Source organism: Netta rufina, assembly GCF_964035555.1.
Source record: "Netta rufina genome assembly, chromosome: 10".
Classification (NCBI taxonomy): domain Eukaryota; kingdom Metazoa; phylum Chordata; class Aves; order Anseriformes; family Anatidae; genus Netta; species Netta rufina.
The window spans coordinates 1778629-1799059 of record NC_140133.1 but is presented as its reverse complement, the minus strand read 5'-3'; the positions used below and the strand labels follow the sequence as shown (position 1 = coordinate 1799059).

The 20431-nt window shown below is 34.8% G+C and overlaps 1 protein-coding gene across 1 annotated transcript in view; it reads right to left on the bottom strand.

Annotated features, from left to right (window-relative positions):
• ERC2 (ELKS/RAB6-interacting/CAST family member 2) overlaps window positions 1-20431 on the bottom strand; it is a gene marked incomplete at both ends in the record, with an annotated part of 465422 nt that overhangs the window by 223356 nt on the left and 221635 nt on the right. Inside the window, one exon of the mRNA XM_084292445.1 lies at window positions 844-979. Coding sequence (XP_084148571.1) covers window positions 844-979 — 136 coding nt within the window. The remainder of the gene's footprint in view (window positions 1-843; window positions 980-20431) is intronic.

Genomic DNA, 20431 nt, shown 5'->3' with positions numbered 1-20431 from the left:
CTATGATTCTATCATTCATTTAAGTACGTAAAATAAAACTAATCTTTAGTGAAGATTCTAAATTCATCATTATCCTGTCTGACAATTTATAGTCACCCTTTTACCCAACTACATATGCATATATAGAGAGCTAATAAGAGCAAATCACACTTGTTAAATGATCAGAGTATGCAACTAGATGATGATATCTCTGCTGATAGAGAAATGCAGACGCTGGAATTTAACATGAACAGCTACCTCTAGAAACACAGAACAGGAAGGAGCTTGTGTGTCTCAAACATTATTGCCTTCCAACTCCACACTGCAAAACATGGCAGAATTTCTGTTATACAGTTTAATGCTCTTGAAAATAATAAGCTGTATTTTACAGACCTAATCGCCTGGGTATGTAAATGTTCAACCCATTAAAAAAAAAAGTGTAGTGTTTGATACAGAAACTAGCTGAACACTCATAACCACACTATATAAGCTCATCATGCTGTATGGATATAAAATTGAATAGCACAGAAACAAAATACAGAAAGAATCCTTTTATTTTCTGACTGTCCTCAAAACAAGCTAGAATTACTTACTTTCTTGCTTATAAACTAAGGAAAAAAAAAAAAAAAGACCTTATGAAAAGAAGGTTTCAAATTCTATTTCTGTTTTTTTCCTCACCCTAAAAAATAAATATTTCATAGGTGCAACTGAAGTCATTAGAGCATTGTCTGATAGTAGAGGAGAAACCCATCTCTTTGCAGAAAGATAATTGTTATACATCCATGAAGAAACAGAAGCATGCTTCCTTTGATGATTCTAAAACACAATTAAAAAATAGTAATTATTAAAAGACTAAAAACTCACCTGTAAATGTTGAGAGTTGTCTGTCATATTGTCCTCTCGTCTACGAACTTCTTCCAGCAGCTGTGCATTCTTTTTTTTCTCCATTTGTTGATTGTGCTTCAGATTAGCAACCTTCTTGTTTTGGTCCTTCATATGTCTAAGAATTATATGCACATACACAATAGCATTAATGACTGCAATGACATCTTTTTCTCTATAAATCTGCCTATGACTATGACATAGGACATTGATTCACCAACTTATACAACTATTCCTAGTATCAGATTTAAACAATTAAACTTTACCTTTTTTCCAACTAGCATAATAAAACAGCTTTTATGCCATCAGATTACACAAGGGTAAAGCAATTATTCTGTCCTACAAGATTTTTCCTTTTCAGTTTTTAATTATCTGCTCACAAATACTTATAAATGTCCTGATCACTATGCAGAAAAACTGCTGTAACAGGAGATTATCCAACAATTCTTTCTTTTTGCTTTTCAACTTTTTTTTAATAATGTGACTTTTGATAATGTGACAAAAGATCAACAAGTAAATTTGTAAGTAAATTTAACGAAAATGAAACAATCTTTCCCACCATTATATATTTTCTGTTCCTAAGACTGTCCTTGAGTAAATAATATTTATTTAAAATTTAATTATATTTTACCGTGGAACTTACTAAGTTAATAGAAGCTTTTCTGATATGTAGCAAACATCTTTTTAAGAAAGGAGGAAAGCTAATTTTCCCTGGCAGGAACTGGAAAAAAAAAAAATCCTTGCAGTAATGCTTTTTACCTGCTTGGATTCCTAGATATTATTTTCTTGACTTTCTTTGACTTTGAGGAATTTGCTCCCTTTTATCTATATAAAAATAAAGTCATGTGCAAATTCCTAATGAGATCTACTCACTAATCCTATTTTGGCAAATGAAGAGGATATTATTCAATGCCCAGAAGGATAAGGGAAAACATCTCTGTTGCCTCCACATTAGAGCTTTCAGGGAAAGACAAAGTTATAGAATACATTTCTTTCAATGATTTCACTATATTAAAGAAACTAGGTAATTTTATACTGACTTCTACCACTGGTTCTTTCTAAATTACTTATTTATACTGAAAAAAAAATACAATCTCTAATTAGTAAATATTGCAAGGGTATAACAATTCTTTGAAGACATTTCATTTAAAAATTTGTAGGTAAAGCACGTAACAGAAAAGACAATTTATTTCTATTACTAAAAAAAAAAAAAAGAAAAAAAAGTAACTTCAAGTTGCTTAAGAAAATAAGTGGGTACAAGTAATTCAAATTAATATATATATTTTTTTTTTGCTGTTTTAAATGGTTTAATAGATTTCAATCAAGACTGACATGGAAACCATATCATAATGCTGTATGGGATACAAAGACCAAAATCAGCTTCATGTAGTGTTTGTTAAATTATGTAACCTTTAAGTAAACTCCATACAGGTTGCAATGTGAACAAAGAATCTGAAAGTCCAATTTTTTCTCCTAAGAAAATTCCAGAAAAACTGGAATGTGGCCTTAACACGGCCACATACTGGAGCACAGAATACTATCAGTTCTCCCCATTTACTATAAATACACTATAGTTTATTTATTATATAAATACTATTTTATTATATATTATAGTAAACTATAATATAGTTTACTACAGTTTCCCCAAAACTACAGCTTTTATTACTTTTTTACTTGTGGCATCTTAAACTACACGATGTAACAAAAGTCATAGAAACATTTATACGTGCCTAAAGACATTATATAAAATTTGATTGTCTATCAGAAAACTTCATATAGAGAATGTAGTGGTATAGAAATGTAGCTTTTCACTGAGACCTCCAGAATGGAAGGCAATGGTTTAACAGACCATGAATTAATAACACACCATTAAAGACAACAAAATTACAAAATAAGGAACAGAATATAAGAAGGCATTCAGAATATAAAGCTATAAATACACTCTTCAATTTCCCAACTCTTTCCTTCTTTGAAAGTTTCAGCCCTAACCAAGGGGAAAAAATCACTTTGTTATTTTTTGAGTATGATGCAGATATTAAACTACAAAATTATTTTTATTTAATCTTAAATTCCTCCAAAAATGGACTACAAATTTAGTTCACCTTCCTGTAACTATTTATCTGTTGGAAAATGTAAAATATGCACAGAAAACAGATCAACACAGACTGGACAACACTGATTAACGAAAAAAAAATTGAATTAAAAGAATCTCCAGCAAGCTTACAGATCATTTTTAAAAGAGACAAGTATGAATTCCTCTATTTGAAACACAGATTTATACTATAGCTGTGTTACAGTGTTTGCATCAGTCTCTTAAGACACAAGAAGAAAATTAGCATGATTGTTTTTCTATGCTGCAAACTATACAGAATCACAGAATCACAGAATTTGTAGGTTGGAAGAGACCTCAAGATCATCAAGTCCAACCTCTGACCTAACACTAACAGTCCCCACTAAACCATATCCCTAAGCTCTACATCTAAACGTCTTTTAAAGACTTCCAGGGATGGTGACTCCACCACTTCCCTGGGCAGCCTGTTCCAAGGCTGGCCCTGCTCAAGCACCTCGATGTCCTTCTTGTAGCGAGGGGCCCAAAACTGAACACAGTACTCGAGGTGCGGCCTCACCAGAGCCGAGTACAGGGGGACAATCACCTCCCTAGACCTGCTGGTCACACTGTTTCTTATACAAGTCAGGATGCTGTTGGCCTTCTTGGCCACCTGAGCACACTGCTGGCTCATATTCAGCCAACTATCAACCATCCCAGGTCCTTCTCTGCCTGGCAGCTCTCCAACCACTCATCTCCCAGCCTGTAGCTCTGCTTGGGGTTATTGCATCCCAGGTGGAGGACCAGGCACTTGGCCTTGTTGAACCTCATACAGTTGACCTCAGCCCACCAGTCCAGCCTATCCAGATCCTCCTGCAGAGCCTTCTTACCCTCAAGCAGATTGACACACACCCCTAACTTGGTGTCATCTGCAGACTTACTGAGGGTGCACTCAATGCCCTCATCCAGATCATTGATGAAGATATTAAAGAGACTCTCCCATTTAGACATATCTTTAGCAAAATGACAAGACTCCTAAGGAAAAAATACCTTTTCTCAGCTAGAAGAGACCACCAGTACAGCTTACAATAGTCTCTTTCTAGACCTCTGTCCTCATGTTTAAATCCCCAAATCAAGTTCACTTGAGAACAAAATATATATTACATGATGGTCAGAAGAAATTTAAGTAAAACCTATCCCAGTAGGCCCACAAGGATAATATAAATCACCAGTACATTTTCACAGCATTTTAAGAAAGGTTAATTTCCTGAAAAACACAACACTCCCAACACAGCAAACCAAGCAAGCAAAATGACAGTGCTAAAAACAGCAGGGATATTTCTGTTTGAGTTACACTGACAGATTAAAAAAAAAAAAAAAAAAAAAAAAAAAAAAAAAAAAAACTACCAGAAATTGCATGGTTCAGTTGCAACTTGTTTTTATGATTTCAGAAATATAATGGGTTTAGATATCAAATTATGTGTTATTCACTACAATTCCTTAAGAATTTTAGCATGACACCCTTCTGCTTTGTAACTATTCAAATAAGCATTTTGGATGCACTGTGCAAGTCCAAGTAAAAATGGGCCCATGTAGCATAATTGCAGGAACAGACCTAATCTGCATAAAGTGAATATAAGAAAAAATGTCTTTTTCAGAACTTTATATATACATGTGGCATTTGGTGGAAATTTTTGCTGTGTAATATGACTTTATGCTGTTAGAATATAGACTGATTTCAAAAGTAATGCTGAATAAATTATAATTTATATTTAATCTCTGTAAGAAGTTGAATTTTATGCCTATGCTAACTGTTTCTTTCATCACCCTTCCCTCTCAAAACTTCCCATTTTGGCATCTGTTTAATGCCATACCAAAACACAGAACATGGTAAAGCTGCAAAGAAAAACATCTGGTGCCTGTGATATGCAAAATCCTGCGGAGAAGGAAATAAAAGAAAGCTGTGTCATAATCTCTTTCTTCCACAACTGACTAGATGCCCATGGAAACTAAAGAAAATGCTACAGTTAAAAAGCCTAGATGAGCAATTCTCTCTTAGGCCTGCATTGAATGTACAGGAGGAGTTCAACACAGGGAATAAATACAAATCATTCCCTCTGGATTTTAACTACATGTATACTTTGCCTTTAGATGCCACAGGGGCCAGTGGGATTGGCCTGTGGATGTGGTAGGCCAAGGAGTGTAGAGCATGGGGCAAAGGAAATTCCCCTTCCATCTTTCTTACCTAATTAGGATTTTTATTTTTTTTAAATATGAATTCATGTTTGGGTCTTTCTCAAACATAGAAACTGCTTTAGTAGGTACTCATTCAACTCTTACATCCTGCTTTCTTTGTTGTTTGACAGCACTTCATTGTTGTCTGCTGTGGTTTAGCCGGGCCGGCAGCTAAACACCACGCAGCCATTTGCTCACCCTCCCCCCTCCCTCTCTGGGATGGGGGAGAGGATGGGAAAGTGAAGCCTGTGAGTTGAGATAAAGACAGTTTATTAAGACAGGAAATATATAACAATAATGATGATAATAGTACTACTAATAATAATGTGTATGAAACAGGTGACACACAATGCAATTGCTCACCACCCACTGACCGATGCCTAGCCTAACCCCGGCAGTCCACCCCCCCCACCCCAGCTAGCCACCCCTATATATTGTTTCGCATGATGTCAGATGCTATGGAATACCCCTTTGGCCCTTTTGACAGTTTGGGTCAGCTGTCCTGGGTCTGTCCCCTCCCAGCTCTTGCTGCACCCCCAGCCTGCCCACTGGCAGGATGGAGTGAGAAGCTGAAAAGTCCTTGGTTTGGTGTAAGCACTGCTCTGCAACAATTAAAACATCAGCATGTTATCAGCACTCTTCTCATCCTAATCCAAAACATAGCACCCTACCAGCTACTGGGAGGAAAATTAACTCTGTCCTAACTGAAACCAGGACATTGTCACACAACAATTATTTCCAGGATGGTCCTTCTTGGTGAATGAGCTAAACTCAATGGCAAGAAAACGTACTCAGGTTGTACAATCATAGAATGGTCTGAGTTACAAGGAACCTTAAAGCTCATCTAGTTCCAATACCCCCGCCATGGGCAGGGACACCTTCCACAAGAGCAGGTTGCTCAAAGCTCCATCCAGCCTGGCCTTGAATGCTTCCCAGGGATGCGGCATCCCAACCCAGATGATCTCCTTTATGAGATCATAGACGAATGACTTTAGGGTAGCCATGAGTTTAAACACAGTTTCTTTTTTAATATAATATTTGGGAACTAGTCATTATAGAAACGTAAATAAAATTACTAAGACCACCTTCCCATTCTAACTCTATCAAAATACATTTTTATTGGCTTTTAATAGAATCTAGCTACATTGACATGCATCAGTGCAAGCAAAAATACACACAAATAAATGGCCACTGAATCTAGTTTGCTGGAACTGGAAGTTATGCTACTGCCTCTTTCATGTTAGAAATGATCAAAGTACTCCTTCAGATTCCAGGTCCTACATGATACACAATATCTGTCAGCCTTGACAACAAAATCTAGTAGAAAAGGGGCAATTTCACTCTATCTGCTTCTACCTTAATTAGAATAAACTAAAATATATACAGCTCTGGCCATTGTAAAAAATTTCAGGAAATAGTTTAAGTTCACTAGATTGCAGTATTTTTAACATTGAATATATATACATTTTTTTGTTCCCCCCTCCCCCCCCTTTTTTTTTTTCCTTCAGGAGAGTTCTGAAGAATCAAAACAGCATAGCACTTAGTTCTTGCTAGTGTGAATATCACTAATTGTAATGACTGCATTTAAACAAGTTTTTTCTGTCTCTTGTATAATAAGATACAAAATGATCTCACAGGTCAGTCTACAGTGCACTTAATTACTTTAGTACAGGTTTTAAAAACAAATACTGACATTTAGTTTCTACATGTATTCAAGTATCTTTTAGATTTCATTGTACAGTAGTGCATAACTGTTGTCTACTCTCCAACGCTTTCATCATGATTATAGAAAGTCATGCTATTTCATTAAATTCCCATTTTAAATTAGCCACCTGAGTACCTTGGCCAAAAAGTATGCAATGTCAGCCAAAATCAAGTGTTAAATGCTTAGTGTAGCTTTCACTGTATTTCATAAAGATTTTTTTTTTCCAAAGCATCCAAACATTGCAGACACGTGAAATACCCCTAAGAGCAAAACCTATAGCATTTTCTAAAGGAACATGTCTCTGTAATAACTGTCATAATATTAAACAGCATTACAATGGGACCAGCTGTCTGAAAGACAACCAAAAATTTCTCCAGTATGCCAGAAACCTGTACACTTCACCATTCATTTTACAAGAAAGTATGCAGTCTTCTATTGTTGGGATAATACACATAGAAAATGAGGTAAATAGTGTTTTCTTCTTTATGATTTTTATGGAATAAAAATGAAAAAAAAAAATACAGAGTATAACGAACTCAAAGAAATAACGAAAAAGTTTCAGGAAAAAAAAATATGAAATATAGCAATTTAGTCAAAAGACGATTTCCACAAAACATGAAAGCCTCAAAAATCTGTGTTAAAATTTAAGACGCTACATAAATTACAGCCAAATATTTCAACTGTTATTCTACGTACGCATAGAAAGAATCTTACAGCCAATGCTTGAAAACATTTTTATTTTTAAAAGATCATATTTCTCCTTTATAAATATTCTGCACCTTCACATAGGATTCATGTATGTTAACTATAAATTGCATCTTAACACTTTAGGCAGTCTGGATCTCAGCAGCTAATCATGCAGAAGACCTGATACTGTAAATCCTGTCCATTTGAATGTCTGTTCTGAACTACGTTACTTCAGTAAGGCTCAACAAATATTTCCAACAGTTTTGTTCTCACTGCCTTAAAAATTGAGAGTACATACAGATTCCCATTTGGTTTATTGAGTAAAGACCAAAACGGCAGCATGGGAGTTTGTTTTAAGACTTCTTTACAATTCAGATCCAGCTCAACTGAAATACATCAGACAGAACTTCCACTAAGATATGAGCAGTGTTAAGTATTGTTTCTGATATTCTCATAGAATGCAAACGCATTTGCTACTACCAATCTATAAGCCTGAAAAAACAAGGCTGGGTTAGACTCTAGCAAACCATAAAGATAACAAGAGACATCAAGGGAGGTACTGACAGACACATTCCTGGCACAAATGTGCAAGGACACTGCTTATTCACTTACACCCCATAGATAGATTTCTCTGGGGAAAATAGGTTCCACCATAATTAGAAAACCTATATGCATGACAGGCTTAAGTTTTGATATGACAAAGAAAACAAAACATGCCTCAAATAACCAGCATTTTTCTTAAAGAAAAACTTGATTGGTAAATTTATTAAGTTAGAATCTAGTCATCTTAAGATCAGATGACTTAAGATCATATTAGATAACTGCTAATAAAAAATAATAATAATAATACTTTCCTGCGCTGACATTTACATTTATAAAAAGTTTCAGGTTGTTCTTTTAAATCCAGATTCAACAAGCTAAAGGATTATTAGTATCCAAAACATCATTTTTTTTTTTTTCCCTTAGGCTTAACCTTCCTTTTCTATTTTTTTGTTAAAAATTGTCACGACAATCAAAAATTAAAGAATACTTTGAAGGCAAAACCAAAAGCAATCATTCCAGCCATGCAGAAGTTAATTATTTTAACTCAACCAAAACATCCAAGAGAACTGAGCTTCAAAATAACTTTTATTCTTTCTCCTTTGATGGTTTAAAAAAAAAATGGTACTGGGCCCGACATTCTTTTCTTATGATGTAGATGATGCTCAGAAGCTAGATTGCTTATACATTCCAGGCCAAATCATTCATCTACTTTTATGCCCTGATATAAAATGGCAGACAGTGATGATCATAGCCAAAGGCAGAATATATGGTAAAATTTATTAACATATAAAATAATGAAATTTCATAATAATTTTTGCCTTTTTCTTTGTGTAGAGGAACCTACTCTGACTGCAAAACTGCAAAGCCAGCTCACGATTTACACAATGATTACACTCCACCCACAAAACAAGCAACATATGTAGAATGGAGCCTAAGAAAGCCACAAAACTATAAGCAATCAATTTACCACTTCTAATACATTACCCCCTCCAGAGTAATTATTTCATTTGGGGTTTGTGTCTTTGGTTATTCCAACAGTATGATGACAAAACTGCTACAAAAATCTATTATTTTGTTTAAAATGGTGCCAGAATTTGTAATACTTTCAGCATCTTCATTCCATAACACTGTGCAATGCACCTGAGTTCTGAGAATGTAAGTAGGCACACAATTGCCTGCCTCAGGGAGTACATGGCTCATACTGATTCATCTGTAACTACAGTATAACATTAGTGTAAATCAGCTCCATTTTCTATATCAAAGCTAGTATAACAGCACACCAGTGCTGGACTGCCTACTGCCAAGAAGGATGACAGAAGACCTTGAGACCTTCCCTTACATGGTAAGCTTATGACAGTAAAATTTTGGTGGCTGGAGAAAAAAACAAAATCTGGAGAAAGAGGATACTCTCTGGTTAATTTTGGCCAAACTGACTTTTTTTTTTTCCAGTAACAAAGACCATTTTTCTGTACACCTTTATCACAAGTTAATTTTGTCTTCTCTTACTGAAGAAGAATGTTTAGTCTTCTTTCTATCATTCACCTAAAATGGAGACTATGGCAAACTCCATGTCACAGTTCCTACTTGATCTATGCACTACAAGAGCTGAGAAGCAACCTCCCTGTCTTCTCTGCATTCATGTAAAGGACTGGAATCAAAATGACTGGTACAAGCATTGAACAAAAAAAATCATCTAAAACACTACTTTTAAAATCTCCAAATAATTTGATTCCCATATTCCTTAATTCTCCAGCTGAATGTAAGAATGCTGCAACACCCAGAATATATCATCAAGGTAAAAAATAAATAAATAAATAAATAAATAAATAAATAAATAATAATAATAATAATCTTTTCCTTTCCTTTAGATCTCATGGTTTCAAATGTTTGAGGCCTTGTTTAAGATTTCCTAATTCTCAGATTATTATGACAGTGCTTCAGTATGACAACTATTTTGCTTCTAAAAGCACCACATGGCTGCCTTGACAGAACCAACAACTTTGCCTGCTAGAAATAAAGCAAGTGCCACAGAAGTCACTGAAACATTTGTCACCTCAAAGACAAAAATGTGGGAGGAAGGGTTTACCTAACACACAATCTGGGAACTTTTCCAAAATCTCTGTTTAAGAAGTGTTTAGTCTGACACAGTTCCCTCCAAAGCCCTGGACAGATGCTAGAAATACTCACATGAGGATAATGCATGAATGAAAAAGACCTACTAAAATTCTGCTTCCAAACTATGGTTCATATCACTTTGTTTCAACACATATATGCACTGGAACCACTGAAACTTCAATACAGTGTATTGTACTACTGTCTCAGCACATTCTTATTGGATGACACTTTATATGAACACATGTGAAATCCATACCGGAAGACTTATTTGTCACACATCTCTTGTGCAAACAAGGATTGTTCTGCAGTTGCTTATGTTATTTTAAAATAAAATAAAATAAAATAAAATAAAATAAAATAAAATAAAATAAAATAAAATAAAACTGATGACAAGACACTAATAAGGATAGTTGATCTGATTTAAATGGCAATTGCTTGCTCAGCTATTTTACTAATAAGTGATAACTGTAACCTGTAACCAAATATAGTTGCTGCCTGATATTTGACCAAGGAGTTGTAGTGCTCCTACTGTTTCATCAGGTTCTTTCCTGCTGTTCAACAGGGAAGCTTTTTTTTTATTAAATAAGTAAATAAAGTCCACAACATGTCCAGCATGAAAGCAATCAGGATTGAGCCTCCTCTGCTGCACTCCACATCTTACTGCAATTTCCTTCTGAATCAAATCTTTCTACTGAAACTCCTGGCTTAACCTGTCAGGTCTCAGGATCAATCCAACCTATATCATTCAAACTTTCTGTACTTTTGCAGTAACCTCTTCAGAAGTCTAAATAAGTCAGGTATACACTGTACAATTTCTTGTTTTGACATACTAGCTTTCCCACATTGTAATTCAGATCAGAGCATTTCAATCTAGTCACAACCACATTGTCTATTCACATTGCTTCTGCATTATGTAAGTAAACAATGTGAGTAGAAAAGGAAGCTCCATCAGCAGCCCAATTACTAAATTTAGCTCCCCTGTCTCTTTTCAATCACAGCTTTTCAAGTGTAAGCTCTACTATCTCACAATGATTCTTCACATACATCACATCTCTCCACAACACACAGGGAATCCTGACAGCATTGTACCCAGGCAGTCTCTGAGCTCCCCAAGAAAGTGGTCTATGGCTGCTTTATTCAAAAGTTAAAGAAATATGTTCTGTGGATCTTCACCCTGGCAAAAAAAAAACTTAGTGTAAGCAGAAGGTCTAGAGAATCATAAGAAAGACTGCTCTGTCTTGAAATCCATAATCACAAAACAGAAAGAGTAACAGTTCCTTATGTTCTTTATTCCCCAACACAGAATTTTTTTGTCAGGTCCAACCCAATCCAAAGTGGCTATTTTTCCTTCAGAGATGTAAATTCCTCCTTATGCTGCATATCTACATATTTTCAAAGAGTATTTACACCAAATTGAACTGAAAAATGCACATTACTGAAAAAAATTACAAAATATCCTTCCTTGTTTACATAATTCATTATAATTTATCTCAGAAATGATGTTAACCTCTGCAGTCCTTTAAGGATACTGGGATGGCATTAGTAAAGAATCAAGCAAATTAAGAAGGGAGAGGGATAAAAATGAACACTGCATTATCCTGTCACCAGGCCAATGTATCTTTTTATTCTTTTTCTCTAGTAATTCCTCTTATTTCATATTATATGGTTATTTTATATTGTTCTTTTAAAGGGAAGAGGTCCAAATAAATAAACTTTCTAGTTTATGTCTTAAATAAAATTAAATGCAAATACATACAAATTCAAAAGAACATGTAATCAGATAAACATCTCTTATCACATCTTCATGTCTTTCAAAAGATTTAAATGTTAAAATGCCCACAATGTTAAAATGTTGGTTCTATATACACAGCAAACGTTTCTCACTAAGAACAACCAATCTCTCAGAAGAGTAATGTATATTCCAGATTCTCTCAGTTTTCATTAGTACACTATCTCAATTTCTCCAGGGAAATTATCTTTGAACAACATATCACTCTGCCCTTGGAACCATCAAAATGACATTTGACAAAACTGTGGAAGGCTTGTAAGTTAAATTTAAAACTCTGTTAAACCTTGCTTTGCACATTACATGGAGCTTTAGCCTTCCACAGAAACAGTTAGGAAGGCCAACAACAAAAGCTGGTGGGAAAATTTCCAGAACTACACCATCTCCTGTTTATCTACAGGTAGAAAAGTTTGGGAAGCATATAATCTATCATAAACTAAACCAAAAAAAATGTTACTGACTAGTGTGCTCTTCTTATTATATAAGTAGATTGATATAAATCATATATATATATATTATTTTTATGTCAATGTATTTTTCTTGTTTGCCAATGGTATCAATAGCTCATTGTGTTATAAAAGCACTATAGCATTTTTCTAATCATTCTAATCATGAATAAAATGACAGCTAAGAACATATTGATTAGAAGAAATTAAAGAAATTAAAGAAACAGTTCTGTTTCTTAAATTAAGTTTTGATCTTAATGATGTTTCAAGCTGCAAAAACTTAACACTTCACTGAAATACTACAATAAACTCTAATCATACACTACGAGTTATCTAGGACTCCAGGGATGAAAGTTGGCAGGGTTATGAGGACAGTTTGCTTCAGCTGGTGTTTTAGGTCAATAAAACATAACAGAAATTGCACCTCCAACTGCTGAACAAATGTTTCTGCATACCAATCATTGAATTCCAGTGAAATCAACCATAATGACAACTGCATAGCATAATATAGAATCATAGAATCATAGAATATCCTGAGTTGGAAGGGACCCTTAAGGATCATCAAGTCCAACTCTTGACACCGCACAGGTCTACCCAAAAGTTCAGACCATATCTTTCTTTAAGCTCTCTCTGGCTAGGGAGATTTTCAATAAACGTTGAATATGATAGAAATTGTAGATATGAAACTCTGATAGAAATGTCAGAGCAATCACATTCAGACAGTAACTCCACCATAGCTAGATCCAGAGTAAATGCATTTAATTACTTTCCGGCAGAAATAAAGATGCTTAAAATAAATGGTTTCAATATTTTTTATAATTCATGTGTAATAACATTGTATTCAAGCACATTAAAACATGCTTGTAGTAGACAAACAATAAAAAGAAAGTGTTCATGTGATTCATTATTGCAATTGATAAGACTCAAATTTCAGAAACAAAAATTTCTGTTGCTGGAAATTAAGTTTTGATTGCGTTGTATATTAAAGCACATCAGGAAAAAAAAGCCTTGTCTCATCAATGTTTTAGTAGTGAGACATTTTTTGCCCTATGGTCTGAAGGCATTCACATCAGAAACTCCTCTGACATGCTTGAATTGTAAAACATGAACTGTACTTGGTTTTGAGATCAAGATACGAAATCTCTCCCAAACCAGTGAGCTCTGCTCACTGCTATTCTCAGTTTTACATGAACTGAGAATAATGCCACTCAAAAAGTAGGCATTCCAATAAAAAGTCTGAAAACTTCAGGGCTGAGCACATTATAAAGGTATATTGGAGATTTGCCATGATTCCAGCCATATGCGCTGCATGGCAACATGATACATGGAATCATTTCTGCAAATGCAAAACCTTGGATACCTGAAATCTGCCTAGACAGCCGTTGCAGCATACACCCTCCTTTACATTCTAATCCAACTGGTCTGTGAAAAAGTAAACAAATTCTACCTTGATAATGATTGAAAACCAGGCCTGTTTCTGCCTAAAGCAAAGCAACTTCAGCACAGGAAATGAAATTTAGTTGCACCTTAGCCATGTCACATTTTGATATTAATAAAATCTTAGACCATTAACATGTATTGTGGTAAATAATTTCTCAATTTATACTAAGTAAAACAAGAAAGAAAACATAAATTTTCTTTTCGCTCTTTAGATCTCAGCTAAGAGAATAAAAAAAAATAACTTCAGCCTCTCTGATTTACTGTTTGATGAAATCTCATTATCTCAAATGTTTGAGGCCTGGTTTAATATTTCTTAATACTCAGATTATTATTACAGTGCTTCAGTGTGACAACTATTTTGCTTCCAAAAGCACCACAAGAGTGTACGGTTGCCTTGACAGAACAAGCAACTGTGCGTGGTAGAAACGAAGCACATGCCACAAAGGTCCCTGAAACATTTCTCATCTCTCTATTTGAAAACCAAATACACCTGCATTTTAATAGTGAGAGAGAGAGAAAGGTCGGTTCTAATAGACTAGATCTCAGGTCTCCTGATAGCTCTTGCAACACTGTTCAATTTAGTAAGCAGCATTTTAGGGGTTCACTATACGGCAGCAAAACTCTGTATAACTTGGGGAAAAACAAAACAAAACAAAACAAAACAAAACAAACAGACAAACGAACAACAACAACAGCAGCAAAAAAAGTAAAGCTGAAGATTTCATTCACAAGATTGAAGCCAACAGAAAGACTCCCCAGGAGCAGAGGACCTGTTTGGGCTATGAGAACCAAATAATTTAAACATTACTCAAAAACAGTGCAGAAGCACACTTGCAAAATTAATCTAAAACCTCAGAGAAACAAAAATGTGTATCTGATTAGATTATGCTACATACAAATCCAGCATACAAAGTATATACTCACATACACCTCCCTTCAAGTTTAATCTGGTTCATAATCTGGCCAACACAAATTGCTAAAAGATTCTGAACTAGTAGCTGAAGCACTCCAACCTGTCCTACTATGTTTGCAATAATAGTAAAACTGGTAACAGTAAAGTATAAGTCTCTAATTGTAAGCATATATCTCTCTGTATATTCTTGTTATTGCTCACTTCATTATTCCCTGAGTTGGGCTGTCTACCAAAAATTTATTCCCGGGTGTTGAACTCCTAAAACAGAAAGAAAGAAACAAAAGAAACGAAAGAAGGAAAGAAACAAAAGAAGGAAAGAAAGGAAAGAAAGGAAAGAAAGGAAAAACTAATGACAAAAACAACATGTAAGTTTAATATGTTGCTAACAAGTATTTTTTTCTTACAAACTTTTGACAAAAGCATTCATTCACCATGAAGTTTCTGATCTAGAAATGGTATGACCAAAAGCTTCACAACAGAATCAAGCATGAAGGGAAAAAAGGGCGGGGGAACGTCAAACAGAAGTTACTGATATGGAATTAAAATGACCAAATAAATTAAGCATCAATGAAAACCTTGGTCATGGGAGGACCAATTAAATAGGAAAATACTGACCTGGAAGTCAAGCTGGTTGGAGTAGGGATGAAAGCAGCAGTTTGGAGAAAAACAGACAGGGAGAGAGACAGCAAAAGAGAATTAAGGGAGGAACACATTAGTTCTTTAACAATATAACAAGTAGATGTTATCAGTAAATTTTATTCAGAAACAAAAAACAGAAAACAAAACAAAAAAAAAAAGAGAGAGAGAAAGAAAAGGAAAAGGACTGCAAAAAGAAAAATAAAATTTCTGCACCAAGCATATCCTTGCTGTACACTGAACACAATGGATATTTTAAAATCAACGGCACCTTGTCATTATGGACTGTTTAACGCCATTCGTATTTATAGCCATTTTAATGTATACACATACATTATACACATGGAACAAACAGATTAGCTGTTTACTGGTAGTGTTTGCTGCCACATAAACCATGTCATATCAAACTCCATACCATGAAGTCTTTTTGAGGCCACCAGGGGTTTGAACACTTACATTCACCAAGTTTCTCTTGAAAGACAAAACAGTGAAACAATTTGGCATCTTGTTAAAGACGTTATTTAGAAGTTCACCCCTCTCCACCATCCCCAGGAAAGAGTCTTTTAAAGCTGACAGATTTATTTTTTTTTTTCTGGTCTGAAGAATAAGACTTCATATTCTACATTACTGCAAATATCCTGGTGCTTGATTACGTATTTTTCAAAAATATCCACCATTATTTCAATTAAGTATGAAAAAAAAAAAAAACCTTGCCTTATACCAAGCTAGACTAACCCCTGGAGATGTCACTGGTGCACAATTTTTCACTCATACATGAAAAGTACTTTTTTCTTTAAGCATGAAAATACTTTCTTTGAACCCTTTTTTTACATGCTGATGTTTTCAAGTTTCTGCTATAAATTTTCAGTGCCGAGTGAACTTACTATTTTCATCAGAACTCAAACGCAAAGGAATTCAGAATAAATTAATTGTAGTGTGAATATCCCAAAGCCTTAAATGCACATCTACAGTGCTATTACCCAAAACTTATGAACACACATGCTAAATAACTATACAGACATACTGAAAAATGTGATCTTGACCATGGAATCTATTCAATAAAAACCTGAAAGGCCCTAAACAAAGATGTTCTGCTTCAAAGAATCAGGATGTTCCCATTTACAGTGCAAAATGCACAATCTATGGCAATGCCTATGAGCAAGAACTAGACCAAGGGCTTTTTCATCACCTGTTTGAAAGAGAACTACTGCAAAAAACGTAATTCAGGCCATGTACTAATGGGGTCATTTTTTCTCACCTCTCTCTCTGCTTACTATTCAGCCATCTAGTCTGTGCTAGATGACGCATCCCTGACACTGTCTACAAAATTACACTGCATTTTAAAACCAAACTGCTTTGTCTCATAGATAAAACCGTATTTCTAAATTAACTTACTTAAATTAATATACACATTAGTATAGGCTTTGCTAAGAAGCTACACTTAATCAAGCAAATGACTGACCAGCTAATGCGATGCTGGAGAAAAACACATCAAGCTTTTGCATTCTACTCTATGTATTTTCTCATCCTCCATCATCAAGCTCCAGCATTTCACTCTTAAACCAGCAATAGTCTGATTATCTGTTACCAGACAGGTTCATTCAGAGCCAATTCTCTCTGAGGAAGCAGGTAACATGTTAGTCCTTCCCTAACTCTTACTTTCAGCCTTTGCCCAAGCTCTTTCTCCATCCCTGAGGGTAACTAAAATTAAAAGGCCACTGCATCCTGAGCTGAGTCTTGCAGTTAGATAGGCAGTCTGGCCTGTCTATCAAGGGTGCTCAAAGCAATTGACAACAAGGGATACTTAAATATGACTCTGCATGAGAAAGTAATTACTAATCTAGTTCTTTTCCTCTAAAGAGACTACTTTCCTGCATGGAACTTATCGTTCCACGTAATGCTCTTTAAAACAGAGTCCAGAGAACAGCCTAGAATGTTGTTTAACAGCATCAGAATCCAAGAGCAAAGGCAGCCTCTCCAGTCTTTTTCCACATAAAATGTCCTGTTTTCTCCCAGTCCTTCAGATTTAATCCAAAGGCACAATGAAGGCAATGGGGTATCTGCATTTCTTGCATTCTGAGAGCACTTCGTTATTGTCCTCAACCCCTAGGAAATCACTTTTAATATAAGGAATGTGTTTGCATAGATATCTCTACAATGCTAAGTAAGGTAAAGTTAACACAAATACCATGCACTTGGGTTGCTAACAGCGTACTGTACTTGTAAGAGCAAAAGACTATGAGAAATAACCTGGTTCTGAGGCCTGAACTCGTCCATGCAGGTGCAGTCAGCCATGTCATAATTAGATTCATGAATCTGTCAAGCCACACCTTAGAAGTAGTTAGGTTTCTCATTCCCTTTTTTTTCATTTAGCAAGCTGTTTCAGAGCCTTCCTTCCTCTGAAAATTAGAAAGCTTTCTATCTTTTCTTTCCCTTTTCAGACTAAATTTATTAACGGATGGCTCATATCCATTGAATTAGGTGCTAACACTCTTCTTTTACTTAAATCACCCTTCTTCCACTGCAGGGCTTACTCATTCTCATATTCACAGGGAACACACATCTCTGCTGAGCCTGTTTTGCTAGGGAAATTAACCAGTACTTAAGTTTAGACTCCTCTGACACCAGTACTCCATTTGCCTAATTATCATACCAGCCCTCTCTGCACCTGTTTCTGGTTTCTACTCAACTTCCTTGAATATGACTGTTGAGAAGTATACAGCAGTGTTCCATGTGGGGTCTTGAAACTGCTTGATGACATTACTACTTTCCTATCATTACAGTAACATTTATTCTGACATATCAGGATTCACTCCTTGTTATTTAGATGGCCCATAACAACACTGCCATAAGCAAATCTATCTACTCTCTCTTTTCCTCAATTGTAACAAGGATTATCCTTAGTGTACAGCTGGCAATTTTACTGGTCCTAACTTCATAGTCATGCATTTTAAACTATTATATATCATTTACACTAATTATTTAAAATCCCCAGCATACTTCACAAATAACAATACTTTTCATTCTAATACTGCTAATAAAAGCATTAAACAACATACTCAATCCATCCTGACAGTTTTCTCAGCTGCAATATCTCCATTTGGCTAGGCCCTTCACGTTAAAATTTAAGTTGATTGCTATCTTGCCCAGTTGTATTTACATTATCAAAAAAAAAAAAAAAAGAAAAAAGAAAAAAAAAAAGAGGAGATACCACATTTCTTAACCAGTAAAACCAAAGAAAGTTTACTAGAAGTGCAGCATGCCATGATATATTGCATTTTATTTTAACTTGGTCTCATTATAAACAGATAAATCATGAAAGATATAATAGAAATTATCAAACAGCATTAGTAGAAAAGGACAAAGTGGTTCTCCTATGTAGTAGTAACAAGGAGTTATAAAATACAAAATACTTTTGTACATATGTAATAACAAGAAACAGACCTACATGTTTGCATATATGAGGAACAATATGAATCATGAATCTTAAGTGATGAAACTCAGTAGTGTGATCGTTTCTGAGGCAAGAAAATCATATTAAAATCAAAAAGAATGATCATTCAGATAAAATCTTCTTCGGTGTTATTAATGTTCATCTGCCAAATAGTATGCAACTCTAAATTTAATTCCTCATATCTAGAAACAGATATTTCTGCCTTTGAGTATTTCAAACTCAATTATATATTCAGCTTTTCTGTGTAAAAGTAATTCATGATCTTGTTTTCATTTTTAATTGATTTTGAAGATGATAACATTATTGCAAATATGTATTTTCTTTTCAGATTAACTGATTTTATACAAGGTCACCAAATGATGCTGATCAATTTATACATGAATATATGAAATATCATGAAGATATCATAGTTTGCAGTACTCTTAAATATAGCTCTTTTAGGAATTTGTTTATAAATGTTGAGAATTTATGTTTATAAATGTTGAGAATTTATGTTGTTGCAATTATCTTGAAATGTAAAAATGATGGCAGAGCAGTGAACATAGATCCCATCAAGCTATTAACCAACAAATATGTTACAAAAGAACATTCATTTTCCTACAAAACACCAGACAAGCCTTGCATCTGTTACAAGATATGTTGAAGATATGCTGTTTCTGAGCAGAAAAAAAATAGAATGGGAGAAAGAAAGGAGAGAAAATAGCAATACAGAGCACATTATATGAATTTAAAAACAGCAGGACAAGAAGGAAAGAACATTTTCAAATTTGCTTCTGTTAAAGTTGCAGTCATTTTCACAATGCCTTAACCCCATAAAGTGGATAAAATGAGCTTTGACTCCACCTCTTCCCTTCAATAATGAGCCAATCAAGTAGTCATTAAAATCAGAAAAAGCAGTAGCACATCATAAAATGTTACAGTAATTTACACTCCACCTAACCCCCTAGAAAGGGGAATTTCAACATCAAAGTTCCCTGCCTAGGGACACCAACAGGTGGCACAGTTATATAAAGATTTAGATTTTTGGCCAATATTTTTCGAAAATGAGGAAGAGGGAGGGAAAACAAATTTTAGAGAAACCCAAGGTGAGCCTGATTAATAGGAAGAGTTAGATACTCACTGTCTAAAAATATTTCCCTATTACAATATTATGTTGCTGACAGTTTGCTAGGCTTGCTGTACCAAACAACCACTTTGTGTCTGTCTCTTGGACATCTTGGAGGTCTCTTCCAACCTAGATGATTCTGTGATTCTGTGATGTGATGAGAAAAGTAATCACTAAGTTTGTCCTCATGTAAACAGATTACATGTCAAGTACAAATCTTTATTTATCACTTTAAATTTGAGGTCTCTATTCTCATGGCACATTGATTGATAACTACATACCATTCCTTATTATTATTAAATCAAACCTGTGCCAAATGTCTTCAGAAAAAGGTAGGTTTTGGCAACAGAACTGTGGAGGTTGATAAGTCATCAGCAATAGGAGACATTCTACAAAGCTTCCTTTCCAAGGTGATTGTTTTGCTCCCCCTAAGGTAACCAATATTTCTGACAGATCTT